The 24,687-nt window shown below is 50.4% G+C and overlaps 1 protein-coding gene across 2 annotated transcripts in view; it reads right to left on the bottom strand.

Moving 5' to 3' along the window:
• Positions 1-244: 244 nt before the first annotated feature.
• Positions 245-24,687, bottom strand: part of LOC138292458 (5'-AMP-activated protein kinase subunit beta-2-like) — a 1,223,251-nt gene continuing 1,198,808 nt past the window's right edge. The window contains exon 8 of one of the 2 annotated variants that reach the window (XM_069231075.1): positions 245-6,354. In XM_069231075.1, the coding sequence (XP_069087176.1) occupies positions 6,277-6,354 (78 nt within the window). In that variant the 3' untranslated portion in view covers positions 245-6,276. The remainder of the gene's footprint in view (positions 6,355-24,687) is intronic. The other variant, XM_069231076.1, reaches the window with a different exon arrangement.

Raw genomic sequence — 24,687 nt, 5'->3', positions numbered from 1 at the left:
TGCAGTGATGGCATGAATGACAGTGGTCACCAGATTTTCTAATATGGGAGCAGGTTAAAAAGGAGGTGAGACGTGGCCTCGAAGGAGGAGCAGATCTTTCAGGGACAATGCATTAGCTATTGCATGTAGTGGAAGCTGCATGGACCTATTAGGGTTAAAAGTGTGGGATAATTAATAATGCCATGCACAATTAAGAGTGAAGAGGGACTCTGGTTCATGAACGACAGCATAAGTTAAGCAAGTGAACTGATAAAAGTGTCTTTATTTAATGCATGCACAGATGGTTAAGACCTTTAATCCAAGGATTTGTATGCAGAATTTCAAAGCCCTACACAATGTTGTGACGTAGCAGACTTGTTATGTAGGAGGAAACATTATTTTCAACCACTATCCAACAAGCAAGGGTGTATAGTTGTATAAACACTGTGCAACCTACAGCCCTACATATGTATAGATCCTTTCAGGAAATAGCCCTGTCAACTACCCACCTTTATAAATAAAATAGAGGCAGTTTATGAAATAGTCAATAAAAATCAGTGAGTGGATCCCCACTCAGAAACCATCAAAATAACCAGTCATCCTTCTCCCCTTTACGTGGAGAACATCCTGCAAGCAGAAAACCAACCTGTGACATACAACAATATAGCTCAAGTGAGTCAATTCAAAATATGAATAGAGAATGAATGGAGAATCTACTATCATATTACATTGGGTACACTTGCCCACACTTCCCAGGTGAAAACAGAATACCAGAAGTAAACATTCACAAAACAAAAATAATCATTTGAACCCCCACAAAATTAAATGGGGCATTATACAGCATTGCCCTTTGTTCTATTGAACCTTTATAATTTAAGGAGTGTATATAGATAGCCTTCGAGAACGGGGTCATGAGAGACACAAGAAGCAAGACAAAGGGAGTCAAAGGGGGAAGGAAAGAGTCTGTGAGCCCTTTCAGAGGTAACTACCATACCAAAAATGCAGAACAGGATGTACATGACCTTTCTAATACTGCCAAGCAAGCACCCACATGAATTTGGATTGGTAAACCTTCCTGCCTGTGTGAAGTCTACATTATTGATAGAAATGAGTAACCTCGCTGTTAGATCTGATAGCTTTAGGGTGGTCATCCCCCAACCGTTTGCCTACCTCCCTCCTTTTTTCGGATTCGTTTTTTGCTGGTTTTGAGATTCTGCGCATTTTACCACTGCTGTCCAGTGCTAAAGTGCATATGCTGTCTCACCTAAACATGGTAACATTGGTTCTTACCCAATTGGCATATTTAATTTACCTGTAAGTCCTTAGTAAACTGCACTACATGTACCCAGGGCCTGTAAATCAAATGCTACTAGTGGGCATGCAGCCCTGCTTGTGCCACCCACATAAGTAGCCCCTTATCCATGTCTCAGGCCAGCCATTGCTAGTCCCCCTGTCGCACAGCCGCAACACCGCCAGCTCCATTTGGAGCCGGCTCCCGTGTTGCGGCCGAGATTTACAGGTTTCCGCCCAGCGGGGATCTCCAAATAGACCCGCGGGAGTGCGGTCGCATTGGCGGCCGTCCGGCGGTTTGAACTTGGCGGGCCGCGGTTGCGGCCCGCCAATGTTGGAATGAGGGCCTAAGTCAGATCTGCATTAATCTACATACTGATTGGGTCTCCCTGGATAGTAAGGGTGTAGGAGCTCTCTCTTACATTTCAAAGGTCAGTGGCCTGCCCTCGCACAATGGAATGATAAGGCAGACAGGACTTGGCTGAAAGGGGAACTTTTGCACTTCAAACCCACTCTTTGAAGTTTCCCCCACTTTAAAGGCATTTTTGGGTATATAAACTGGGTCTCTGACCCCACCAAATCAGATACTTCTGGATCTACATCTGAACTCTGTCAGAAAACCTGCCTGGCTGCCCAAAGGACTCATCTGGACTGCTTTGCTGAGAAGGACTGCTGCCCTGCTGTTGCACTGCTGCCTGCTGGCCTCTGACTGTGCTAGGAAGACTCTGCCTTCACCAAAAGTGCTTTCCAAGGGCTTGGATTGAGCTTGCCTCCTGTTCTGAAGTCTCAGGGACATCAAAGACTTCCTCTACTGGCGTTTAGCTAGTTTTCCGACTTCAGGGAAGCCTGGAATGACTTCAGCAACACCAGCACCGACGCCACAGCCTGCTCCCACTCCATGGATATCGGTGCACGCAACAACCATGCCCTGCCACACAAGTCTGACGTTGCTGTGACCCCGCTGATGTCACACAGGGTCATCGCGACACTGCGAAGTCGACAGATCAAGTCTTCACCAACTGGATCCATCGACCCCGCCGGGTCACAAGGAACCGACTCATTGCCACTGATGCTGCACCAGGTTCCCCCCTACAACCAGACGGAATCGAGGCCTCGCCTCTACCTGCCTCACATTGCAGAACCAACGCCTCATCTCCCCGGACGCCTTAAGGGACTGACGCCGCACCAGCCTCAGCGACGCCTCATCTCCCCGACTCCTTGCAACATCTTAGTTTCTTCATTTTAAAAAGGCACTGTACCTGGGGTTCCGTACGACTCTGTGACCGGCGCCTGTGGAGTCTGATTAATGGGAACGACTCCCTCAACAATGCAGTGGTATCCCCAGTTGGAGCTATTGTGTTTCGAAGTGCTTTAGTGGGATTTAATTTTAAAATTCATATCTTTGCTTGTGAACATTGGATTTTCATCGTTTTTACTTTATTTTATTCAAATAATTATCTATGATTCTAAACCTGTGTGGTGTTTTCACTGTGTTTCTGTGTGTTATTGCACATACACTTTAGACATTGCCTTCTAAATTAAGACTGACTGCTCAGGGCCAGGCTACCAGAAGGTGGGCACAGGATCATTTGGATTGTATTGTGACTTACCCTGACTAGGATTGTGGTTCCTACTTGGACAAGGGTGAATACCTCTGCCAACTAGGGACCCAATTTCTAACACATGCAGTGCACTGCAAGGTCTAAGAACCTACGCAAAAACCAGACTGCACAGCTGATGCAAATTGGAGTAGGGATAGAAATTATGCACCCCACTGTGGTGAACCTTTGATAAATAACCCTATGACACTTCATCTCCACGAGAGTTTAGTCAGGAGGTCTCAAGACTCACTCCCACACCCTCTTTGGAACACAACCAAAGGGAAAACCAAGCATTAAACACAACACCATGCACACATTACTATACAAGGGCAAGCCCAGATCAGAAAACGTGTTCTGCATTTAAAAGTGCTGAGGACTAATACATGGAAATGTACTCTAAAACCTAATATACAGCATAACCCAAAAGCAGTTTAGTAGGGCCTATGCTGCCTAACTAGATAGATTCAGTTTGTAAGCATGGCAGCAATCAGATCCTAAATCCTATTGCATCCCAGGTATTTGTAATAGAGGTTTAACAAAGTTATTATAAAACGGATTGTTGTCTTTTGGCTCGGTAGACTATGGGATTAAAGAGGGTGACAACTGCCTAAGGTTTTAAAGATTCCTGGAGGTGTCTTGATAGGATAATGCCTGCCATCTGTTTTTAAGGATTCTTTGGAAGTGTAGATTAACATCTGTTTTTAAAGGTTTGTCTTAGGAACAGCAGGATATTAACTCCTTAGCCTCTTATTTTATATTTGGAAGCATAATGATATACATGTAGTTAGAAAAACTATGACATACTAAATAGGTAATAATCCCTCAGCAATTAGGGTTCTCTTTCTCTAGTCATGATAAATTGCTTAATTAATGTGTACAATTTATTTGTAAAATTTGAGCAGATACAGTTAGCGATTGTAAATGAAATGTAGTAATTCCTATATGAGCAATAGGCATCTTGCAAGTCCCTTAGGTTTTCGGTGAACCTTTACAGAAACATGTTTTCTGAAAGGGGTAACTTGAAATACCTACTCTAAGTTTTGTAGGGATATTTTATTCTTTGTGCATCGTTATTTTGACCTTCTTCATACTCAAATCCGTTTTCCCTTTTATGCTTGAGAACTTAGCACTTTTACTCCTATCACCCATAATAGGGGCCTATTTCTGATCGAACATTGGGTTATCCCAAAGAATCAAGCTACTTTCTGCCTGCGCATATTTTCTAGACCATAATTCAAAACATTAGAAACTAAGGGGCATATTTATACTTTTTGACGCAAAACTGCGCTAACGCAGTTTTGCGCCAAAAAAATTAGCGCCGGCTAACGCCATTCTGAAGCGACATGCGGGCGCCGTATTTATTGAATGGCGTTAGCCGACCGGCGCTGCCTGGTGTGCGTGAAAAAAAACGACGTACACCAGGCAGCGCCGGCGTAGGGAAAAATGGCGTTTGGGCGTCCAAAAATGGGGCAAGTCAGGCTGAGGCCAAAAAATCGTCTTAACCCGATTTGCGCCATTTTTTTTGGGCGCCCAGACGACATTAACATGACTCCTGTCTTAGCAAAGACAGGAGTCATGCCCCCTTGCCCAATGGCCATGCCCAGGGGACTTATGTCCCCTGGGCATGGTCATTGGGCATAGTGGCATGTAGTGGGGCACAAATCAGGCCCCCCTATGCCACAATTTTTTTTTTTACAAAATACTTACCACAACTTACCTTTTCTTCCCTGGGATGGGTCCCTCCATCCTTGGGTGTCCTCCTGGGGTGGGCAAGGGTGGCGGGGGTGTCCCTGGGGGCAGGGGAGGGCACCTCTGGGCTCATTCTGAGCCCACAGGTCCCTTAACGCCTGCCCTGACCCAGGCGTTAAAAAGAGGCGCAAATGCGGGGTTTTTTGCCCCGCCCACTCCCGGGCGTCATTTTTGCCCGGGAGTATAAATACCACACACATGCCGGGGAGTCATTTTTTAAGACGGGAACGCCTACCTTGCATCTCATTAACGCAAGTAAGGTGTTCACGCCAAAAAATGACGCTAACTCCATGAACTTTGGCGCTAGACGCGTCTAACGCCAAAGTATAAATATGGAGTTAGTTTTGCATCGAATTTGCGTCGAAAAAAACGACGCAAATTCGGCGCAAACTGAGTATAAATATGGCCCTAAATACAACGTGGGAGAGTGAAGAAGCATAATGAAACCTATGTCTGGCATCTTAAATTCTAAAAGTAAAAAGATGTCACTTGGTAGTGGGAAGCATTAGAAACTACAAGCATGTCTAGGGTACAAGCCTGGGCTGCACTGTAGCCGAATGCAATTGTCTCCTACATATGGTAAATCATGCCCCCTCATGACTTGGCAGAGCAAAATTCCACACAGGTGGCCTGATTCACAAAGGTAAGCATACATGTTTGTGAAAGATTGTGATTGTTTGCTATTCACAAAGATATTTTACTCGTAGTATGTTTAGGACTGTGGAGTCTCCATACATTTAAAATAAAGGACAGTCCTGCATTCTGCAGCACACACAGAGATAGGAAAATGGCTCTGATGATTGTTTTTGCGCAGGAAGCTGCCCCTTCCTGCACAAAAACAATCCTGCTTGTAACGCAGGCACACTTGCACCATGGCGCAAGAGTACCTGGATTGGTGCTTGGCAGTCAGAAGTGCACTAGTGCAAAGAGAGCATGAATGCACCATATGTTAGTAAATATGGAGCATTCCTGTTCCCGTCATTTGACACAGCCCAGCAAGTTCCCTTGCCTTGTTGCATTGCACCACATGTTGATAAATCTGGGCCTATCTGACCATGCTCCAGCATCATTGGGCTGCTTAGTACATATCACAATTATAAAAATATAGCAATAACATTAACCGCTCAAAGATTCCACTACCCCAATTAAAACAAAATATAACAACTAAGAGAAATTAGCATTTTTAAGTGTGGCCACAGTAATATTTTATCAGCTACTTGTACTTCTTTGACCCAAAAGAATGGAAAATGTGTATGAACCACAAAGAATACATATGTTGCAATAACATAAAAATACTTTCCACCTATCACCACTGTTCCTGACTATTCCTAAACTCTATCTTTTGCATCAGTTAAGTCTACATAAAATCTAGTGGCTTGCAAGTATAGATGCTATTTCAGAACACATAATACATTTATTTTCAAATAATGTCCTCCTCAAAATATCTCAGGCACTCAAGTTTCCAAACATTTCAATGAAAGGGTGTTAAAAGTGCTAAGATATAATACTTCAGTTTTCACCCTTCTTGAAGTTCTACATTAAAGTCAACCTTCACTCAGAATGTAAACCAGTGGCATTATTCCCACAACCATGACAACTTCATCTTTGTGATCTTTGTGCAGATATGCAGGAAGGTGGCTCCAAAAGATGGCATGCCTTAAATTGGCTTATAGAGCAGAGTAGTGACATACTTCTTCTTGTACCGATGAGTAGCACTTAGGACCATCACACCATCCTTAATGATAAGAAAATAACATGTTAGTCTAATTTCATCTGTAAACATTATTCACAAGTTGTTTACAAATTATACTCAATGCAAGTCCAGGTAATGTGCTAAAAGAATGGCAAGGAAAGACTGTAAAAATACAGACAACGCTTTAAGTAGTAGTAGTGCATTCAACTAATATGCCCCATTTTTTAACCCCTGTCCATTTTCTCTTTGAGTCTCTACCTTTCCTACTTATCACTCACTGTCCTTCACTTAGCCACCCTCAGGCTTTGCTGATTCTTTCTAAGTGTTCTAACTTTACTGCTGCATTTCTCTTATTCTATGTATATCGTGAGGTAAGGGGCTCATGTTCTTGCACTGATATATCCCTAAGGTAGAGTAGCTATACAAATGAAGCCATAAATAAAGCTTGAGGGCAAACACTCCCAATGAAACGTTTTTCATCAGAGAAAAGAGGCTTGTATTAGATAAGTTAAAAAATAATTTATTCATGTGTTTTTTTATGTGTTGAATTGACTAATTGAGGTAGTGTGAATATTAGAACTTTTTCAAAACAGTAGTTCAAAATACTTAGGCATATTTTATTTATTTGTGTTCATTCGGTCTAAAAATTTAGACCATTAAAATTAAAAAATAACAGTCTTACATGATGATTTTGAGCCATTAAAATTCATAATAACAATCATACATAGTACTGATAAAACCCAATAGCCAGCAATCAGATAAATATTAATGGTGCGTTCCTTAGAACTAAGGCTATGATTATATTTAAAATACAATAAAAGAGACGTACAATAAGATAAAAAGAACTGAGATAAAAAGCTTGTGTCCATCAGACAGATATATACAGCTAGTGCCTTCCATGGAACTTTACTCAGTATCTTGGCCGATTTATAAACGAATGAGGTTCTTGTCATATATAAGATGTTTTATCAAGTGTTGTGGCAAATTTTGGTGGAAGTTCATCTCTATAAACTTATAGAGTCTCAACTGCTCATATAAGAGACAGCGAGCTCCTAATGAGATTCCTAAAGAGACCACATAAAAGTTTAATAAAATTCACATCAATATCAGATTGCATGACACATCTAAAAGTTAAAAGCAGAGAAAAATATGTCTTATTAAAATCTCCTTCTGTAGACAGGAGAGGTGCCTAACCGACTCGGGGACCCTTGGCTGAGATATACCTACGGCGGATAGACCAGGCTTTGAATAGATATTTTGGTGACTGAGCTAACTACCAGTGTAGATGTATCATATTTACATATTCTGATGGCGTTGGCTCTGTCCTGCAGAGGGGAATGATCCACCTCCCTCTGGGGCTCTTCTATAAGTGGCAGAAAAACAGCATGTGCTCAATTGTTTCCTTACAATGGTGGCAAAGTATACATCGGTCAGTCAAAGAGTTGCTTGATGGCCAACGAGCCGTGTAGCTGTTAATAGGCAGGGTGCCATATCTTAGCTGGAGAAATAAGGCATGGGCATATGCAGGCATAGGGAGATCCATGAAGTTCTCGGGCCGGGGTTCGTGTTTGAGTTGAAGAAATTCTATTGTTAGCCTGCCCGCCATGTTATGATGCAGGAAATCTTCATTGGTTTTCTCCCAATATCTCCTTTTGACAAGTTGCCTTGCATTGTTAGGGATCAGTTCAGGGTGTTTCCAGTAATGGGGAAATCCTATTTTGTCCCAGGCAGATTTCATCTCCTTCAGCCAAAGGATTTTTACTGGTCCCTGGGGAGATGCTATGAGTTCTCTTATCGCCACCCTGAATGGTTCAAGTTCGACAGTTTTCCATAGACGGATCCAGTAAGAGAGTGGTCTCAGGCCTGCTGTAGTTTTAATACTATTTAGTCCTAGGTCGAGTCTGAGAGGGGTCATTGGTGTGCCCATTCCTAACCAGGAAACCTGTCTGAGGAAATGGTTTTCTTTGGTTTGTAAAATGTCCAATTTTCTGTGCGAACCCCAAAGTTCCGCTCCGTACAGGGCCGCCGCACGGATTTGGACATTATAAATCTCTGCAATTGTATTCAGGGGGGACTCAGAGCCTTTCTAGACCTGCGTACTAGGGCCACACCTCTTTGGCTTATAATAAGTGCCCCTTTGTCAATAGCTGCCTCCCAATTACCTATGTTCGATAGCCTGATACCTAGGCAATCAAACTCTTCCACTTTCTCCAGCGGGATTGAGTTCATTACTATTCTTGCACGAGATCGTTTCCTTGAGGTACTGTATATCATGAGTTTCGTTTTCTTGACATTAACGTCCAGCCCATAGTCTCTACAAAAGACACAAAATTGGTTGACCAGATTTTGAATTCCCATTGGTGATTTAGCTAGCAAGATTGTGTCATCTGCGTATAGCAGACACAGGATTTTCATTCCAGCCAATTTGGGCGAGTCGTTTGTACAGTTCTCTAGATAATGAATACAGTTATTTATGTAAATCAAGAAAAGAGTGGGGGCCAAGACACAACCCTGTCTGACTCCTCCTTTGATGGCTACAGGGTCGGTCAGCTCACCCTCCTTACCGCATCTAATTTGTGCATAGGTGTTATCATGCAGTCGGGTAATGAGTTTCAAGAGGCCAGATGGAACCCCCATATTGGAGAGTGTTAACCATAGCATATTCCTGGGGATCAAGTCAAATGCAGCTCTAAGGTCTATAAAGACCACATACAGATTCCCCCCCCCCAGGTCCACGTTCTTCCCTTTAATTGCCAGGAATCTCAGGGCTTGGTCTATGGTGCTCACAGCAGGTCTGAACCCAGCTTGTAAATTAGATATGGCTTCAGACTCCGAAATCCATTCATCAAGGTGAAACAAATGTTGTTTTGCATACATTTTTTGGGAGTTGTCAAGTAGACAGATCGGTCGGTAATTGGCAGGATTATTGGGACTACCTTTTTTGAAGATGGGAACTATCTCAGCCCCTTTCCAGGAAGATGGGGCAGGTGCTCCTGCTGCGATTGCATTGCAGATTAGGTTACGATAAGGTGCCCATATATCAGGTCTTGTCTTATATAAATTGCCCGGAATCTTATCAGGGCCAGGGGCCTTTCCCCAATTCAATTAATCTATTGCAGCTCTTGTTTCGGCTGAAGTGAATTTAATCGGGGTGGCCCCATGGATTATGGGATCGTCGAGGGTCCTAAGAGATACTTCAGATGGACCTTCGTATAATTGACCAATGTGCTCAACCCATACTGCAGAGAGAATTGAGGTGCCAGGTACAGAAGCAGAATCTCTCCAATCATGTGCTATCAATTTCCAGAACCTGGAAGTATCGTTAGATTTGACAGTCTCCAAGATAGCAGCCCATCTGGCCTCTTCCCAGCTTCTACGCGCCTTAGAGCATTCCTGCTTATAATCCTTCCTTGCTTTTCTTATGAGCTCTACGTGGCCTTCTTTTAGTGATCTCAATAGGTTAAGCTGTGCTTCCCTGCATAAGTTGCTAAACCACTGTGCACAGCACTTTTTCTTGGGTATTACTAATAATCTCTTTTGTGAAGAGATACTTTAAAGAGTTAAATAGTTCAGTGTGGGCTGTTAAGAGCCCATCACCATCACCATCCTCATTGTATAAAAGCATACACTCCATTTGATCAGCTAACAAGTTATATATTGTTGTGAGGTGTTCAAGGGATGTGATAACAGACTCCCATTTTACATTGCGTCTATTGTTTGTTAGGGCAAGCTGTTGTGCATAAGCCTTGGAGTGGGGTGCTTCAACAAAGGGAAGAGGCCTCTAGTCAATAGGATCAATGGGTCGTGATCACTCTCATTGTGCTCTTGTACCCTCATATCAAACATGTGGCCCCACAGTCGAATGTCAAGAAGTATATAATCAATCTGGCTCCTTTGCCCTCCACGCCTAAAAGTGGGGTGCAGATTAATATCTGAACGGGAGCGACCATTACAAGCTCGGAGACCGTGTGTTAATGTAATGTCAGCCACTAGGCGCGCTGTTTTGTTCAATCTAGGTCTTTTATTTGAAGCTAGCTGAGGGATACCCCAATAGGCATCCTCTTCTTTGTATAGCTCTTGGACCAGGGGATTGGGCTCAAATGTAACATTAAAGTGCTCTCCTATCAGGATGAAATGGGATGCGATATTGTTGTTGAGAAAGCTATCCAACAAGGACAGGGCGTCAGAGTCGTAGTGGCTGCCCACACTCCTATTATAGATATTAATTATTAATAAAGATCTCTCCTCACAAATCGTTACTAGTAAGGCCTGTAAGTCAGGACAGCCCATGTCTATTGCTTCAACTTTGCACCTAAGAGAACTACTTAGCCAGATGAGTAGCATTCCCGATGACCTCCCAGAGGATGTCTTACGTGCAGCAACCCAATAGCTTTTAAAGCCTAATCTGTGTTTGGGTCCCAGTGCCCACGTTTCTTGGAATAGACAGAGCTGGTGTTTGTCAAGAAATTGGCCCCATCCAGGACTTTGCAATTTACTTTCCAGCCCTGCTATATTCCAGCTAAGAACCATATCAAAAGCATTTGTTTTAGTATACCCAACTTCTCTCTGGGATTGCTTCCTGCAAGGGGAGATGCAGCCACTAACCTTACAGTTCCCCACAAGCATACAATGACCCATTTCTTTCTTACCTTGTGGTTTATTCGCCCCACTAAATACTACACCAGTCGTATTTATATCTGGTAAGTTAACAGAGGGGGTGGGCCCAGAGTTGCAGGGAGCGGTTGTCAAGGGTGAAGCCCCCTCCTTATTGGCTAGGTGTATAATACTCTCGAAAATTCCCAGATTATCAGGATCTGTCAAGGTCAATGGAGTGAAAGGAGTAAAACCACTAAGGGCAGGATAAATGATGTGCTCAGTTTCATGGCTACTCATAACCAGTCCCCGAGGTACTTAGGCATATGTGTGCACTATGTAAGCGGGGTAAAAGAAAAAAATACTTTATACAATTGATACATGGAGCTGCAGTACAATCAATCAATCACAGTATTTATAGAGTGCACTACGTACCCGTTAGGGTTTCAAGGCACTGGGGGGGGGGCTGCTGCTAATGGTCGAAGAGCCAGGTCTTGAGGAGTCTCCTGAAGGTGAGAAGATCCTGGGTCTGTCGCAGGGCGTACAGGAGGGCGTTCCAGGTCTTGGCAGCGAGATAGGAGAAGGGTCTGCCCCCGGAGGTCTTGCGTTGGAAGCGGGGAACGATGGCGAGGGCGAGGTTGGCGGAGCGGAGTTGGCAGGAGGGGACGTAGAAGTTGAGTCTGTTGTTCAGGTAGACAGGTCCGGCGTTGTGGAGCACCTTATGTGCGTGGGTGAGGAGTTTGAAGGTGATCCTCTTGTCCACGGGGAGCCAGTGGAGGTCTTTCAGGTGGTGGGAGATGTGGCATCGGCGGGGTACGTTTAGGACCAGTCGGGCGGAGGCGTTTTGGATGCGTTGGAGGCGTTGGATGTCTTTTGCTGGGATGCCTGTGTAGAGTGCGTTGCCGTAGTCCAGTCTACTGCTGACGAGGACCTGGGTCACCGTTTTTCTGGTTTCCGTCTTGATCCATTTGTAGATTCTACGGAGCATGCGGAGGGTGTTGTAGCAGGAGGAGGAAACTGCGTTGACCTGCTTGGACATGGTGAGGGCGGAGTCAAGGAAGAAGCCCAGGTTGCGTGCGTGGTTGGTTGGTGTTGGAGGGGGTCCCAGCGCAGTGGGCCACCAGGAGTCGTCCCAGGCCGAGGGGGTGCGTCCGAGGATGAGGACCTCCGTTTTGTCGGAGTTCAACTTCAGGCGGCTTTTTCTCATCCATTCGCCGATGGACTTCATTCCCTCGTGGAGGTTGGCTTTGGTGGTGTGTGGGTCTTTGGTGAGGGAGAGGATGAGCTGGGTGTCGTCAGCGTAGGAGAGAATGTTGAGGTTGTGCTGACGGGCCAGTTGTGCAAGGGGGGCCATGTAGACGTTGAACAGCGTCGGGCTGAGGGATGAGCCTTGGGGTACACAGCAGATGATGTTGGTGGCTTCGGAGCGGAAGGGAGGGAGTCGGACTCTCTGGGTTCTGCTGGAGAGGAAAGAGGAGATCCAGTTGAGGGCTTTCTCTTGTATTCCGGCTTCGTGGAGGCGTGTTAGTTGGGTGTGGTGGCAGACCGTCTCGAAGGCTGCGGAGAGGTCCAGGAGGATGAGGGCTGATGTTTCGCCGTTGTCTATTTGCTGCCTGATGTCGTCTGTGGCGGCGAGGAGAGCGGTCTCGGTGCTGTGGTTGCGTCTGAAACCTGATTGGGAGTGGTCGAGGATGGAGTTGTCCTCGAGGTGGTGGGTGAGTTGAGCATTGACGATCTTCTCGATGACCTTCGCTGGGAAGGGGAGGAGGGAGATCGGGTGGAAGTTTTTGAGGTCGTTGGGTTCTGCCTTCGGTTTCTTGAGGAGGGCGTGGATTTCGGCGTACTTCCAGCTTTCCGGGAAGGTTGCGGTTTCGGATGATAAGTTGATGATCTTTCGGAGTTGGGGGGCGATGGTGGAGTCGGCTTTGTTGTAGACGTGGTGGGGGCATGGGTGTGAAGGGGATCCTGAGTGTATGGAGTTCATGATCTTGCAAGTTTCCGAGTCATCCACGTGGGTCCAGGCGGTCAGGCGGTTGTTGTAGGTGGAGCTGTTGGAGGTGGGGTCTGGCGGAGGCATGGTGTTGAGGCTGTTGTGGATGTCGGCGATCCTCTGTTAGAAGAAGGTGGACAGTTCTTGGGAGGGTGGGATGTTGTTGGCGTTGGCGCTGGGGTTGGATAGCTCTTTCACGATGCAGAAGAGTTCTTTGCTGTCGTGTGCGTTGTTGTTCAGGCGTTCTGTGAAGTGGAACCTTTGGCAAGTCAGATTAGTTGGTGGTGCTTGCGGGTGGCTTCCTTGTGGGCTGCCAGGCTGTCTGGTGTGCGTTCGAGGAGCCATTTCTTCTTTAGTTTCTGGCAGGTGCGTTTGGAGGTGATGAGTTTGTCTGTAAACCAGGCGTTTTTTTTCTTTTCTTGGTTGTCAGTGGACCTCTTGAGTGGTGCGAGGGTGTTGGCGCAGTCGTTGATCCACCGTTGTAGGTTGATGGCGGCGGTGTCTGGGTCGGTGGGGTCGGTAGGCGGGTTCTGGAAGGAGGTGCTGGTCAGTTGGTCTTTGGTGACTTTGCTCCAGCGGCGGTGAGGTGGTAGTTGGGTGCGGTGGTGTTCGGTGTGCTTCTTGAATGTGAAGTGGACGCAGTGGTGGTCGGTAGATGAGAGTTCCCGTGAGTTTGGTGTTGGGGTCAGTGTGGATCCGGAAGTGCAGGTGTTCGGCGGTCTTGAGGGTGTCGTCCGTGTGGGTGTGGATTTTGAGGGTGGATTTGTGGGCGATGGCTGTTCCTCCTCCGATTCCGTTGGGGCGATCTCTTCTGGTGATCTTGTAGCCATCCGGGATGGCTATGGCGATGTCAGGTGCTGAGGAGTCGTTCCACCAGGTTTCGGTCAGGAAGGCTACGTCTGGGGCGGTGGTGTCGAGCAGGTCCCAGAGCTCGATGGTGTGCTTTCGTGCGGAGCGTGTGTTGAGGAGTATGCAGTGGAGGTGGTTTGTGCTGGTTGTTGCAGGTTTCCTTGTTCTGTTGCAGGTGAAGTTGCAGGCGTGGCAGGAGAAGGGTCCTTTGGTGTTCTTCGGTGTGGCCTGGAAGCAAGTTGTGGAGGGGGGGTTGAGGGCGATGAGTTCACTGGCCTAGTAGCGACGTCTGGTGGTGCGGGGGCGCGCGGACCGGGGGGGTGGCGCTGGGCGCGGTCCAGGCACGGACGGGCGCAGACGGGCTTGCCTCTGGCACGCCTCCGGCACGGACGTGCAGCGCCAGCCATTAAGAAGGGAGGGGGGAGGGAGGAGCAGCTGGGAAGCGGGAGGGAGCAGCGAATGGGGGCGCGAGGGGGGCGGGCTCGCAGGGAGGCAGCAGCAGGGAAAAGCGGCAAGGGGGAGCGCACAAGGGGCGAAAAAGCAGAAAACAGTAAAAGGCACAATTGGAAGAAAAAGCACAAAGGCACAAAAAACAAGTCACAGAATACAGAATACAGTCACAAATACGGTGAAACGGCACAATGCACAAGCGGAATACAGCAATCTGAAAAAGGCACAAATGGGGGCAAAAAGCGCAAGGAAGCATGGCGCAGAAAAACAGAATACAGTCACAAATACGGCGAAAACGGCACAATGCACACGAGTCTAGCGACGCTTACCAGAAGCCCACTAGACACCAGGGATGAAGCGCAGGAGGATGCCTGCGGGTGGAGGAGGGCCTCGAACACGCTAGCAGCAGCGTGGGCGGGGGTCAGGGACACGGACACAGCAAGGTGGTGCTGCGGACGTGGGGGGGGGCAAGCTCTTGACAGAAAACAGGTCAGAGGTCGCTCACCCTCGACACTCAGCGCCAGCCATTAAGAAGGGAGGGGGGAGGGAGGAGCAGCTGGGAGGCGGGAGGGAGCGGCGAATGGGGGCGCAAGGGGGGCGGGGCCGCAGGGAGGCAGCGGCCGGGAAAAGCGGCAAGGGGGAGCGCACAAGGGGCGAAAAAATCGGAAAACAGCAAAAGGCACAATTGGAAGAAAAAGCACAAAGGCACAAAAAGCAAGTTACAGAATACGGAATACAGTCACAAATACGGTGAAACGGCACAATGCACAAGCGGAATACAGCAATCTGAAAAAGGCACAAATGGGGGCTAAAAGCACAAGGAAGCAAGGCGCAGAAAAACAGAATACAGTCACAAATACGGCAAAAACGCCACAATGCACATGAGTCTAGCGACGCTTACCAGAAGCCCACTAGACACCAGGGATGAGGCGCAGGAGGATGCCTGCGGGTGGAGGAGGGCCTCGAACACGCTAGCAGCAGCGTGGGCGGGGGTCAGGGACACGGACACAGCAAGGTGGTGCTGCGGACGTGGGGGGGCGAGCTCTTGACCGAAAACAGGTCACAGGTCGCTCACCATCGACGCGCAGTGCCAGCCATTAAGAAGGGAGGGAGGAGCAGGCGGGAGGCGGGAGGGAGCGGCGAATGGGGGCGCGAGGGAGGCGGGCTTGCAGGGAGGCAGCAGCAGGGAAAAGCGGCAAGGGGGAGCGCACAAGGGGCGAAAAAAGCAGAAAACAGCAAAAGGCACAATTGGAAGAAAAAGCACAAAGGCACAAAGAACAAGTCACAGAATACGGAATACAGTCACAAATACGGTGAAACGGCACAATGCACAAGCGGAATACAGCAATCTGAAAAAGGCACAAATGGGGGCTAAAAGCCCAAGGAAGCATGGCGCAGAAAAAGAGAATACAGTCACAAAGACGGCGAAAACGGCACAATGCACACGAGTCTAGCGACGCTTACCAGAAGCCCACTAGACACCAGGGATGAAGCGCAGGAGGATGCCTGCGGGTGGAGGAGGGCCTCGAACACGCTAGCAGCAGCGTGGGCGGGGGGCAGGGACACGGACACAGCAAGGTGGTGCTGCGGACGTGGGGGGGGGGCGAGCTCTTGACCGAAAACAGGTCAGAGGTCGCTCACCCTCGACGCGTAGCGCCAGCCATTAAGAAGGGAGGGGGGAGGGAGGAGCAGCTGGGAGGCGGGAGGTGGGAGGGAGCGGCGAATAGGGGCGCGAGGGGGGCTGGGCCGCAGGGAGGCAGCGGCAGGGAAAAGCGGCAAGGGGGAGCGCACAAGGGGCGAAAAAAGCAGAAAACAGCAAAAGGCACAATTGGAAGAAAAAGCACAAAGGCACAAAAAGCAAGTCACAGAATACGGAATACAGTCACAAATACGGTGAAACGGCACAATGCACAAGCGGAATACAGCAATCTGAAAAAGGCACAAATGGGGGCTAAAAGCGCAAGGAAGCAAGGCGCAGAAAAACAGAATACAGTCACAAATACGGCGAAAGCGCCACAATGCACACGAGTCTAGCGACGCTTACCAGAAGCCCACTAGACACCAGGGATGAGGCGCAGGAGGATGCCTGCAGGTGGAGGAGGGCCTCGAACACGCTAGCAGCAGCGTGGGCGGGGGTCAGGGACACAGACACAGCAAGGTGGTGCTGCGGACGTGGGGGGGCGAGCTCTTGACCGAAAACAGGTCACAGGTCGCTCACCCTCGACGCGCAGTGCCAGCCATTAAGAAGGGAGGGGGGAGGGAGGAGCAGCTGGGAGGCGGGAGGTGGGAGGGAGCGGCGAATGGGGGTGCGAGGGAGGCGGGCTCGCAGGGAGGCAGCAGCAGGGAAAAGCGGCAAGGGGGAGCGCACAAGGGGCGAAAAAAGCAGAAAACAGCAAAAGGCACAATTTGAAGAAAAAGCACAAAGGCACTAAAAACAATTCACAGAATACGGAATACAGTCACAAATACGGTGAAACGGCACAATGCACAAGCGGAATACAGCAATCTGAAAAAGGCACAAATGGGGGCTAAAAGCGCAAGGAAGCATGGCGCAGAAAAACAGAATACAGTCACAAATACGGCGAAAACGGCACAATGCACACGAGTCTAGCGACGCTTACCAGAAGCCCACTAGACACCAGGGATGAAGCGCAGGAGGATGCCTGCGGGTGGAGGAGGGCCTCGAACACGCTAGCAGCAGCGTGGGCGGGGGTCAGGGACAATGACACAGCAAGGTGGTGCTGCGGACGTGGGGGGGGGGGGGAGCTCTTGACTGAAAACAGGTCAGAGGTCGCTCACCCTCGACACGCAGCGCCAGCCATTCAGAAGGGAGGGGGGAGGGAGGAGCAGCTGGGAGGCGGGAGGTGGGAGGGAGCGGCGAATGGGGGCACGAGGGGGGCAGGGCCAAAGGGAGGCAGCGGCAGGGAAAAGCGGCAAGGGGGAGCGCACAAGGGGCGAAAAAAGCGGAAAACAGCAAAAGGCACAATTGGAAGAAAAAGCACAAAGGCACAAAAAGCAAGTCACAGAATACGGAATACAGTCACAAATACGGTGAAACGGCACAATGCACAAGCGGAATACAGCAATCTGAAAAAGGCACAAATGGGGGCTAAAAGCGCAAGGAAGCAAGGCGCAGAAAAACAGAATACAGTCACAAATACGGCGAAAACGCCACAATGCACACGAGTCTAGTGACGCTTACCAGAAGCCCACTAGACACCAGGGATGAGGCGCAGGAGGATGCCTGCGGGTGGAGGAGGGCCTCGAACACGCTAGCAGCAGCATGGGTGGGGGTCAGGGACACGGACACAGCAAGGTGGTGCTGCGGATGTGGGGGGGGGGCGAGCTCTTGACCGAAAACAGGTCACAGGTCGCTCACTCTCGACGCGCAGTGCCAGCCATTAAGAAGGGAGGGGGGAGGGAGGAGCAGCCTGGAGGCGGGAGGTGGGAGGGAGCGGCGGATGGGGGCGTGAGGGAGGCGGGCCGCAGGGAGGCAGCGGCAGGGAAAAGCGGCAAGGGGGAGCACACAAGGGGCGAAAAAAGCGGAAAACAGCAAAAGGCACAATTGGAAGAAAAAGCACAAAGGCACAAAAAGCAAGTCACAGAATACGGAATACAGTCACAAATACTGTGAAACGGCACAATGCACAAGCGGAATACAGCAATCTGAAAAAGGCACAAATGGGGGCTAAAAGCGCAAGGAAGCAAGGCGCAGAAAAACAGAATACAGTCACAAATACGGCGAAAACGGCACAATGCACACGAGTCTAGCGACGCTTACCAGAGGCCCACTAGACACCAGGGATGAAGTGCAGGAGGATGCCTGCGGGTGGAGGAGGGCCTCGAACACGATAGCAGCAGCGTGAGCGGGGGTCAGGGACACGGACACAGCAAGGTGGTGCTGCGGATGTGGGGGGGCGAGCTCTTGACCGAAAACAGGTCAGAGGTCGCTCACCCTCGACGCGCATCGCTATCCATTAAGAAAGGAGGGGGGAGGGAGGAGAAGCTGGGTGGCGGGAGGCGGGAGGGATCGGCGAATGGGGGCATGAGGGGGGCGGGGCAGCAGGGAGGCAGCGGCAGGGAAAAGCGGCAAGGGGGAGCGCACAAGGGGCGAAAAAAGCGGAAAACAGCAAAAGGCACAATTGGAAGAAAAAGCACAAAGGCACAAAAAGCAAGTCACAGAATACGGAATACAATCACAAATACGGTGAAACGGCACAATGCACAAGCGGAATACAGCAATCTGAAAAAGGCACAAATGGGGGCTAAAAGCGCAAGGAAGCATGGCGCAGAAAAACAGAATACAGTCACAAATACGGCGAAAATGGCACAATACACACGAGTCTAGCGACGCTTACCAGAAGCCCACTAGACACCAGGGATGAGGCGCAGGAGGATGCCTGCGGGTGGAGGAGGGCCTCGAACACGCTAGCAGCAGCATGGGTGGGGGTCAGGGACACGGACACAGCAAGGTGGTGCTGCGGACGTAGGGGGGCGAGCTCTTGACCGAAAACAGGTCAGAGGTCGCTCACCCTCGACGCGCAGCGCCAGCCATTAAGAAGGGAGGAGGGAGGGAGGAGCAGCTGGGAGGCGGGAGGGAGCGGTGAATGGGGGCGCGAGGGGGGCGGGCCCGCAGGGAGGCAGCGGCAGGGAAAAGCGGCAAGGGGGAGTGCACAAGGGACGAAAAATGCGGAAAACAGCAAAAGGCACAATTGGAAGAAAAAGCACAAAGGCACAAAAAGCAAGTCACAGAATACGGAATACAGTCACAAATACGGTGAAACAGCACAATGCACAAGCGGAATACAGCAATCTGAAAAATGCACAAATGGGGGCTAAAAGCGCAAGGAAGCAAGGCGCAGAAAAACAGAATACAGTCACAAATACGGTGAAAACGGCACAATGCACACGAGTCTAGCGACGCTTACCAGAAGCCCACTAGACACCAGGTATGAGGCGCAGGAGGATGCCTGCGGGTGGAGGAGGGCCTCGAACACGCTAGCAGCAGCGTGGGCGGGGGTCAGGGACACGGACACAGCAAGGCAGTGCTGCGGACGTGGGGCTGCGAGCTCTTGACTGAAAACAGGTCACAGGTCGCTCACCCTCGACGCGCAATGCCAGCCATTAAGAAGGGAGGGGGAGGGAGGAGCAGGCGGGAGGGAGCGGCGAATGGGGGCGCGAGGGGGGCGGGCTGCAGGGAGGCAGCGGCAGGGAAAAGCGGCAAGGGGGAGCACACAAGGGGCGAAAAAAGCGGAAAACAGCAAAAGGGACAATTGGAAGAAAAAGCACAAAGGCACAAAAAGCAAGTCACAGAATACGGAATACAGTCACAAATACGGTGTAACGGCACAATGCACAAGCGGAATACAGCAATCTGAAAAAGGCACAAATGGGGGCTAAAAGCGCAAGGAAGCAAGGCACAGAAAAACAGAATACAGTCACAAATACGGTGAAAACGGCACAATGCACACGAGTCTAGCGACGCTTACCAGAAGCCCACTAGACACCAGGGATGAGGCGCAGGAGGATGCCTGCGGGTGGAGGAGGGCCTCGAACACGCTAGCAGCAGCGCGGGCAGGGGTCAGGGACACGGACACAGCAAGGTGGTGCTGCGGACGTGGGGGGGGGCGAGCTCTTGACCAAAAACAGGTCACAGGTCGCTCACCCTCGACGCGCAGTGCCAGCCATTAAGAAGGGAGGGGGGAGGGAGGAGCAGCTGGGAGGCGGGAGGTGGGAGGGAGCGGCGGATGGGGGCGTGAGGGAGGCGGGGCCGCAGGGAGGCAGCGGCAGGGAAAAGCGGCAAGGGGGAGCACACAAGGGGCGAAAAAAGCGGAAAACAGCAAAAGGCACAATTGGAAGAAAAAGCACAAAGGCACAAAAAGCAAGTCACAGAATACGGAATACAGTCACAAATACGGTGAAACGGCACAATGCACAAGCGGAATACAGCAATCTGAAAAATGCACAAATGGGGGCTAAAAGCGCAAGGAAGCAAGGCGCAGAAAAACAGAATACAGTCACAAATACGGCGAAAACGGCACAATGCACACGAGTCCAGCGACGCTTACCAGAAGCCCACTAGACACCAGGGATGAGGCGCAGGAGGATGCCTGCGGGTGGAGGAGGGCCTCGAACACGCTAGCAGCAGCGTGGGCGGGGGTCAGGGACATGGACACAGCAAGGTAGTGCTGCGGACGTGGGGGGGCGAGCTCTTGACTGAAAACAGGTCACAGGTCGCTCACCCTCGACGCGCAATGCCAGCCATTAAGAAGGGAGGGGGAGGGAGGAGCAGGCAGGAGGCGGGAGGGGGGCGCGAGGGGGGCGGGCTGCAGGGAAAAGCGGCAGGGAAAAGCGGCAAGGGGGAGCACACAAGGGGCGAAAAAAGCGGAAAACAGCAAAAGGGACAATTGGAAGAAAAAGCACAAAGGCACAAAAAGCAAGTCACAATATACGGAATACAGTCACAAATACGGTGTAACGGCACAATGCACAAGCGGAATACAGCAATATGAAAAAAGGCACAAATGGGGGCTAAAAGCGCAAGGAAGCAAGGCACAGAAAAACAGAATACAGTCACAAATACGGTGAAAACGGCACAATGCACACGAGTCTAGCGACGCTTACCAGAAGCCCACTAGACACCAGGGATGAGGCGCAGGAGGATGCCTGCGGGTGGAGGAGGGCCTCGAACACGCTAGCAGCAGCGTGGACGGGGGTCAGGGACACGGACACAGCAAGGTGGTGCTGCGGACTTGGGGGGGCGAGCTCTTGACCGAAAACAGGTCACAGGTCGCTCACCCTCGACGCGCAGTGCCAGCCATTAAGAAGGGAGGGGGAGGGAGGAGCAGCTGGGAGGCGGGAGGCAGGAGGGAGTGGCGAATGGGGGCGCGAGGGGGGCGGGCCGCAGGGAGGCAGCGGCAGGGAAAAGCGGCAAGGGGGAGCACACAAGGGGCGAAAAAAGCGGAAAACAGCAAAAGGCACAATTGGAAGAAAAAGCACAAAGGCACAAAAAGCAAGTCACAGAATACGGAATACAGTCACAAATACGGTGAAACGGCACAATGCACAAGCGGAATACAGCAATCTGAAAAAGGCACAAATGGGGGCTAAAAGCGCAAGGAAGCAAGGCACAGAAAAACAGAATACAGTCACAAATACGGTGAAAACGGCACAATGCACACGAGTCTAGCGACGCTTACCAGAAGCCCACTAGACACCAGGAATGAGGCGCAGGAGGATGCCTGCGGGTGGAGGAGGGCCTCGAACATGCTAGCAGCAGCGTGGGCGGGGTCAGGGACACGGACACAGCAAGGTGGTGCTGCGGACGTGGGGGGGCGAGCTCTTGACCGAAAACAGGTCAGAGGTCGCTCACCCTCGACGCGCAGCGCCAGCCGTTAAGAAGGGAGGGGGGAGGGAGGAGCAGCTGGGAGGAGGGAGGCGGGAGGGAGCGGCGAATGGGGGCTCGAAGGGGGCAGGGCCGCAGGGAGGCAGCGGCAGGGAAAAGTGGCAATGGGGAGCGCACAAGGGGCGAAAAAAGCGGAAAACAGCAAAAGGCACAATTGGAAGAAAAAGCACAAAGGCACAAAAAGCAAGTCACAGAATACATAATACAGTCACAAATACGATGAAACTGCACAATATGTTTTTCTCTGGTGCTTTTTCATGTCCTAGATTTAAAGTTACAGCAGTGCTTGGTGCAAACATCTTTTACCACCATATTATGAAAGCAGGTTTTGGTGGTGAAAATGTGGGACAAGAATGATTGTGTATATTAGTTGTGAGGCATTTTGTTATGATGGTGATGTGTTCGGTTTGGTATGTCACCAACATTTTGCATTAAAAATATTGGTGGTCATTACAACATTGCCGATAAAAGCCGCTTACCGCCATGCAGAAGACCTCCAACACACCGTTGCGGCCGCGGAATTCCGCCACAGCTATTATGACCCACATCTCGAAATACGACAAAATTTAGACACCCACACAAGTCCGCCACACCAAAGGTCAGTGATAAACTGGCGAAAACAAATCCTCCACCGTCACACCAACAGAAATACGCCCACGCTATCACGACCCACGAATCCACGCGGCGGTCTTTCAACCGCGGTATTCCATTGGTGGTACACACCACCGCGCTCAAAATACACACACTTCTACAAAACACCGCCAAATTGGACAATTCGAAATACACACACCTGATACACATACACACACCACTCCCACACACCCATTACAATATAAAACACACACCCACATCACCCACAAACCCCTATGACCACTATTACAGAGAGAAGGCCAGAGAGAGACACCACCATCCACAAACTAGCAGCCACAGGCACTCAACACCATCACCCACATACAAAACACCACACACCACTACATATCACCACACTTATTACCACACACACCCCCCCACACATCACTTACACCAACCCATGGCACGGCAAAGACACCCCAGGTTTTCGGAGGAGCTCAGGGTCATGGTGGAGGAAATCATCCGGGTAGAGCCACAGCTATTTGGAGCACAGGTGCAGCACACCTCAATTGCAAGGAAGATGGAGCTATGGAGAAGAATAGTCGACAGGTTCAACGCAGTGGGACAACACCCAAGAAATCGGGACAACATCAGGAAGAGGTGGAACGACCTACGGGGGAAGGTGCGTTCCATGGTCTCAAGACACCACCAGGCGGTTCAGCGGACTGGCGGCGGACCCCCACCTCCTCACCCACAACTAACAACATGGGAGGAGCAGGTCTTGGCGATTCTGCATTCTGAGGGTCTCGCAGGAGTCGGTGGAGGAATGGACTCTGGTAAGTCAAATCTTAACTATTACATCCCCCACCCTAACTGCATGCTATCACATACCCCCATCCTCGCCCCCACCCCTATCACTCCAACTCCTCACAAATGTACCAATATCACAAACCACACATCCCAACACCAAGCCCTGCATGCAACACACATGGGCACCCATCACTAAAGCATGCCCACTGCACATACCCATACACCCCCCTAAACCAGCATCACACAAGCTCACACACAGGAATGCAAGCACTGGGGTACACAGTCACCCACCCATTGCCCACCATGACACAAACAGATGCAATAATCATGCTTTTACACCCCTGCAGGAGCACTACCCAACGTCACCAGACAGGAGGGTCCAGACATCTCCACCCCACCCACAGAAGAGGCCCACAGTGATGACAGCAGCTCTGTCCAACTGGATCTAGATGACCAGCCCGGACCATCGTGCGCCTCGGGACAGTCGGTTCTCCTCACACAGGCACAGGCCACCACAGACCTACCCCCTCTGGTAACACCATCACAGCACCCACCCAGCGGGCCCATACCTCCGTCCCCAGGACACGTCAATCAGCTGTGTGTCCACCACTACAGGGAACCCAGGATAACCCACCACCCCAACGACAACAGGGACCTGGGGGCAGTGGTAGTGGGCACACGGTCCAGGGGATGGAGGCCCAGGAACACAGGGGAACTGGGAGGGCTGCTGTGCGACAGGGGGCGGACAGGCCAAGGGAACCCACTCTCCACGAGGCCCTCTCCTCCATCATGGGAGCATACCACCACTCCCAGGAGACAATGGCAACTGTCCTGGCCAAGTTTCAGGAGACCCAGCGCATGCAGGAGGAACAGTATTTGGGCTTCAGAGAGGAGCTCAGAACCATCAGCTCCGCCCTGGGCACCATCGTAGGGGTGCTGAAGGAAATACTCAACACCAGGGGGGACACTGTGGCACTACAAGGGTCCCCTGACACTAGCATGGACGATGAACTGCCCACCACCTCCGCCGGCGCTAGTGGATAGGGTAGAAGTGTAAAAGGTAGAAGTGTAAAAGTACTTGTAGTAGACAGGAATGTATTCTCACCTGTGTTTCACTGGAAATATTGCTGGATGACTGAGTCCCTGTTGTCAATGTCTTCTTCCTCTGCTTCCTCCTCATCACTGTCCACAGGCTCCACAGCTGCCACAACACCGCCATCTGGACCATCCTCCTGCAGAAAAGGCACCTGTCGTCGCAAAGCCAAGTTATGAAGCATACAGCAGGCCACGATCATCTGGCACACCTTCTTTGGTGAGTAGTATAGGGATCCACCTGTCATATGGAGGCACCTAAACCTGGCCTTCAGGAGGCCGAAGGTGCGTTCGATCACCCTCCTATTCCGCCCATGGGCCTCATTGTAGCGTTCCTCTGCCCTGGTCCTGGGATTCCTCACTGGGGTCAGTAGCCATGACAGGTTGGGGTAACCAGAGTCACCTAATAGCCACACCCGGTGCCTCTGTAGTTGACCCATCACATAAGGGATGCTGCTATTCCGCATGATGTAGGCATCATCCACTGAGCCAGGGAACATGGCATTCACATGGGAGACGTACTGGTCGGCCAAACATACCATCTGTACATTCATCAAATGATAACTCTTCCGGTTCCTGTACACCTGTTCACTCCTGTGGGGGGGGACCAAAGCCA

This window comes from Pleurodeles waltl, chromosome 4_2 (genome assembly GCF_031143425.1).
Source record: "Pleurodeles waltl isolate 20211129_DDA chromosome 4_2, aPleWal1.hap1.20221129, whole genome shotgun sequence".
Classification (NCBI taxonomy): domain Eukaryota; kingdom Metazoa; phylum Chordata; class Amphibia; order Caudata; family Salamandridae; genus Pleurodeles; species Pleurodeles waltl.
This window is presented reverse-complemented; position numbering and strand designations above follow the sequence as displayed.